Here is a 5617-nt window from a genome sequence, read left to right on the forward strand (position 1 = left end):
GTTCAAAAAACGTGTTGCTGGCAAACGGAAACACGCATGGCGAAGGCTGAGTTGGCGTCAGTGGTTTACGTGGCCGGACAATGATAAGTTACTATTTTTTAGGGACCAAAACCAAAAACGCAAATTTGCATAGGGACGAAATTGAAATAATGTAAACACCAAATTTTGAAATTTAAAAATTAGATCTTCTTCATCCATTTGTTTTCTCTTGTTCTTCTCCCTACCAATTTCTTCATCTCCCTAGAATGTTTTCATCAATAATGTCTGATTCTATTGTTGCATTGTTCTCATCAACAAAATCTCATTTCTTCAACATGTTCATTCACATATGATCAAGATGGACCATTTCACTTTCATGCTTTGAAACAACAAGAGAAAATGATGAAAATGGCAGGCTGATGGTCCTTTTCAAAGCATGTTACTCTAACAAGTTATCAATAAGAAATTATAGACCATTATTGTACGGGAAATGGAACATGGCACTCTTGCATTCATTGATAAAAATGGAAAGATCCAACCAAAAATGAAAATGATAAAACTCACAAGGACACTGGGAGAAATTATCAGATGCTTTGCAAAGAGAAGATATGCCCAAAAGTACATGTGTGCAGATGTACATGTTTTTGAAGGTGCTATGGAACTGCCACTACCATATGGCACACATAGTGCAATACTTATGATTTGTTCTGCACCTTTCTGTTTCTCTTGTGCTGATTTCCCCATTCTATGTCAATGATACAATAACTTTTTACGAAGATTTCCTAAAACCACCCAACTGCAGCCTTGTAAGATCTGGTATACACATGCAACCGTTCTAGTATGTAATATTAGTCATAAAGCTAAGACTTATAATAACTGTTATAAAACCAAATAAACAACTCATAAGTTGACAACAAGGCCTCTCAATAAAGTCTAAATTGAGATTCACATGAATGCTTTGAAGACAACACTGAAGAAGTGATAAGGTTAGTACGCAAGTTGGAACAACAACAAGAAGATATTTACACACCAATAAACGCCACGATGATGGCAAAGTTAGCAGTGGAAAATGATATCAAAATGTATACAAGTGTCGCAAAATTCTGATGAAGAACAAAACTGAGATATCTGAGGAAGAACGCCAAGATCATGAAACACATTTTGACCTTATTAGAGGAAAACTAGCTGATATATTGAACAAAACTAGCAATCGAAAATGCTAAACTAGGTTAATGTGATGTTTTATGTCCTATCAAATCAAATTATCAATGCATAGATTTGGAATAAAATTGCATAGTTTACGTAAGATGAGTTAATAGCAATGGAATGAGAAGACAATCCAGGGAGATGAAGAAATTGGCAGGGAGAAGAACAAGAAAAAACAAATGGATGAAGAAGATTTAATTTTTAAATTTCAAAATTTGGTGTTTACGTTTTTTCAATTTCGTCCCTATGCAAATTTGCGTTTTTGGTTTTGGTCCCTAAAAAGTAGTCACTTATCATCATCTGTCAGGCCACGTAAGCCACTAACGCCAACTCAGCCTTCGCCACGCGTGTTTCCGTTTGCCAGCAACGTGTTTTTTTAACGGAAGTTTACGTTAGGGACTAAAATCAAAAAGTTAACAACTTACATGATTTGTTTTAGAACAAAAAAAAGTTACAGGGACAAAAACAAAAAACACGCGAACTTACAGGGACCTTTTACATATTTAAACCTTATTTAATCAACATATATATAAGAGTATAGATGTTGCAATTGATATTGACAATACAAAAGCTCATCTTAATTTTGACAACACACATGAATTTCTAAAAAAATGAAGTGTAAAAGAAGATGTAATAGATGGTTTAAGAATGTCATTTACTTTCACAAATTTAGAATCACAAACCACAAAATGGATCACACTTTTTTTTTCTTTCTTTTCTATGTCCTTTAATGAATACTCCCAACAAGTGACCACTAATTAAATGAGCAATTAGTGCTCCATGCCAAATGGCCAATTTCCTCTTTCTAGTAACATATGCATGACATTGAGCTTAGATCATTGTCATTATCTCTTTGAAAATGGTAAAACTGATCAATGTCTGTTTATACAAAGCCAAGACACATTTAATTTTGGCCACAACCGTGACATTTTTCTTCACTGTGTATGACCAATTGTGCTTTATTAATATCGTTACTTTCATTTCTAGGAGCTGTAACTGGTAGCTGCTGCTGTTGGTCTTGCAATGAGTCCTCTTTTGTAGGGGAGGGTGGCATATCAACATGATTTCGAGCTTTGTATTCTTTTGATTTTCCCCACACAACTAGATAAAGCCCAAGAACCACCACTATGGCTCCAATAATACTGTCATCATAAAAATATACTTAACTATAAGTCTATAATCCTTAATAAACATAAAAATATATATTATTGCTTAGCACAGAACAGTACCTTCCAAGAAAAAGTTGTTCAGAGAGGATGATGCAAGCCAGGGCCGTTACGATGATCATACGTACAGGATTAAAAGCAGTTACAATAACTGGTCCCATAGTTTTTATAACCAGACCTTGTATGTAATACTGCACTCCTGATGTAACTATTCCCTGTAATAATCAATCACAAAAAAGGAAGAAAAAAAATTGTTTAATCATACTTGAGAAGCAATACTTGTATTGTGTCCAAATAGCGCAAGTGGTTGGTGCGTAGTGCATCTGTGTATTCTAAACTCGAAAGTTGAATTCTATGGTTCTATCCATAAAAAAACAAAACACTAACCGCGTAAGCTGGGGCAAAGAGTCTTGTATCCCAACCAAGAGCCCAAGCATGAGAGTTGTGGCGCTCTGCGAAGAATGCTACCACGAAGCTTTGAAGTGCGCCAATGAAACAAACCCAAGTTGCCAGAGACATTGGTGCTGGGTACTTTCTCAACGTTATGGCCTACAAAATCATCACATTAAACCAAACATATACATACATGTTTCTCATATCATACGTTAATTTTTTATCGATAACAACACTAACATTGTCGATTTCAAAATAAAATTAAAATTACCTGCAATATGTAAAACGCGGAAAAGCCAGCACACCCAATGAGGAGGAAACATGTCCCTATGATCCACCGGTCACCGGAGGGGTCGCTCACATTTTCAGGCTGGCGGGTAGCATGACTGATGGATGACCTCACAACACTAACCACAGGACCTTTGTACAGAGCCATTAGCAATGTTCCTCCAAATGTTACAATTGTGCCGATTATTTTTGCTTGACATGCTATCTCCTTGATCTTCATGTGCTCCAGTCTGTCCAATTTAATTAATTAACATCCCTTGTAGACATATTTTTTAGTGATTTTCATTTTGTTTGTTAAGCTGACATTCATTGGTTAATGTAAAAATAAAGGTTTTAGAGGTCTCTACAACATTAACATTGCAACTACAATAGTGGCTGCATTTGTTTGCATTTTACCGCAATATATATGGTTCACTTAACAGCAATTTAGAATATGATATGATATCGTCTAGTATATAATTATTACTTACTTTAGAATGACCGCAAACACAAAAGTAACAGAGGGCGCGGAGTTCATCACAGCTGACAAGAACGACGCAGACGTTAACTTCATCCCCAGCAGGGCAAAACATTGATCAAGTATTATTCTGTAAATAATATAACATAATGTAGTTTAATTAATTAAGTTTCTTTCTTGTATCAAAAGGTATTGCATTATAAATAATTGCAAAGTGGAAATTGAATTTCATATAGTGATATAAAGATTAGCATTACTCAAAGAAAGCCAGTAACATAATCTCTGAAAATACACGGACAGACATCTTCGGCCTAATTTTCCTGCCAAAACAAAGAAACACGTATTTTAGCACAGCCTAATTAAAATGTTAATCGTATGCTTCATCTGTAACAAAATATAAGCAAAAAAAGAGTCAAACAGAGTTAACATATTCGGTCTAAAATTTGAATGGAAGAGGGAGCAGAGACCTTTCTAGATGAAATGCGAAGGGAGCTAACGTTACAGCAGCGATGGCATTCCGGTAAACGATGAAAACATAATGGCTCATGCCTTTCTTGATAGCATCCATGGCAAAAATGAACATACCAGCAGAACCAAATTGAACAGCCAACAATAGTAGATATGGCTTTGCATTTTTCAACCACGCACCCATTTTTGAATCTCTCTATTACTCTCCTGGGTGCTTAGCAATGTGAAATTGCTAATGTGGCTATGCTGTGATATTGTACATTAGTGCAGAAGGCATTGTGAATATTTATAACCAACCATTAAATTAAATATAACAGTGCATTTAAAATAATTGAAAAATTGATCATAATTTCAGCAAGCAACAATTTGCATGCTGACTCATAATCCAAATTAAGAGGAGTAACAAGTTGTCTAGTTCTATATATGTCTATGACTTGAATTTGGCATCTGTGAATTTTTTTTACCTTTAACTGTCAGTTTAGTTTTTAGTGGCTGTGGTGTTTTCAACTACATTGTTACCTTTTTTTTTTTTAACTGGAGTAAGGTCCATTTTAAGTATGATGATGGATATAGGTACCTAAGTGTTATAACAATAAAAAATATTTGTATGTATAAACTCTTATATAATATATCTACATATTATTCATAAGAAATATAATTTTACATAATTACTTTTATGAATAAATTTGATAAACAAGTTTAAAAAATGTAAGCTATTTCAGAGCTGTGTAGATAGTGACGTCACTGTTCCAAACTTCTTTTCGATAGTTTACAGTGACATAATCCTTAACAAAGAAAAGGACAAAGATAACCGCTATCCATTTTCATAGTCATTTTTGACACATTTCCATCAGAGAAACCATTGACTTTAATGCTATTCATCTATGTTTCTTTTATTTTACTTTTTTTATGACATATTTCTTTTATTTTACTGCTCTACATTGAGTATTACACTAGAGTATGAATTAATTTTATAAATGAAAAATTTTAGAGGAACTAAAAATCTAAAAAATATTTTAGAAAGACTAAAATCAAATGTTGATATATTTAGATGAACTATTTACTTATTTAACCCTTTTTTTATTCTATGAATACGTGTTCCCATACCCTTGCTACATGCAGTGGTGCAGCCAGAAGTTTAAGATTGCAAGGATAATATTCATACACTGTGGCACTAAAATTATTATTTTACTAAAAAATGAAAACTTATTATTTAGGTTTGTTTAAGAGGGAAGTAAAATAAACATCTACAATTATACTTTCTCCGATTTTTTTTATAAAAAATAAAAATGCCAATATTTTTTGTTTTTTTACCAAAAATATTAACAAACTTTCAAATGTGTTATAAACTAATCTCATTCGTGTCTTTATTTATTACGAGAGACAATATCAAAAGTAAGTTAGTTATTGGAGTTAAGAGTAATTAATTGAGTAGTATCATGTCCACAAGTCTTAGGTCAATTGACCAAAAAATGTCAAAATTGATAGTCCGGATGTTGTGACCAGGTTCAAACCCCGACTCATTTAGTTTTTTGTGCAATAATTCTTGTCATTTCGTATCAACAAAAAAATAGGGGTATTCATGGAATCAGTTAAAATTTATATAAGTATTATATAAAAAATAACTATTTTTAATGTTTTTCATTGGTCTTGATGATTT

The 5617-nt window shown here is 33.1% G+C and overlaps 1 protein-coding gene across 1 annotated transcript; it reads right to left on the reverse strand.

Annotated features, from left to right (window-relative positions):
- Nucleotides 1–1802: 1802 nt before the first annotated feature.
- LOC11406788 (WAT1-related protein At4g08290) lies at nt 1803–4233 on the reverse strand. The gene is made up of 7 exons (XM_003601009.4): nt 3957–4233; nt 3747–3809; nt 3503–3619; nt 3016–3262; nt 2739–2900; nt 2415–2566; nt 1803–2327 (listed from the first exon to the last, which is right to left on the reverse strand). Exons 1-7 carry the CDS (start codon nt 4139–4141, stop codon nt 2090–2092), a joined length of 1164 nt encoding a protein of 387 aa, XP_003601057.1. The 5' UTR covers nt 4142–4233; the 3' UTR covers nt 1803–2089.
- Nucleotides 4234–5617: the final 1384 nt, after the last annotated feature.

This window comes from Medicago truncatula, chromosome 3 (assembly GCF_003473485.1).
Source record: "Medicago truncatula cultivar Jemalong A17 chromosome 3, MtrunA17r5.0-ANR, whole genome shotgun sequence".
Taxonomy (NCBI): domain Eukaryota; kingdom Viridiplantae; phylum Streptophyta; class Magnoliopsida; order Fabales; family Fabaceae; genus Medicago; species Medicago truncatula.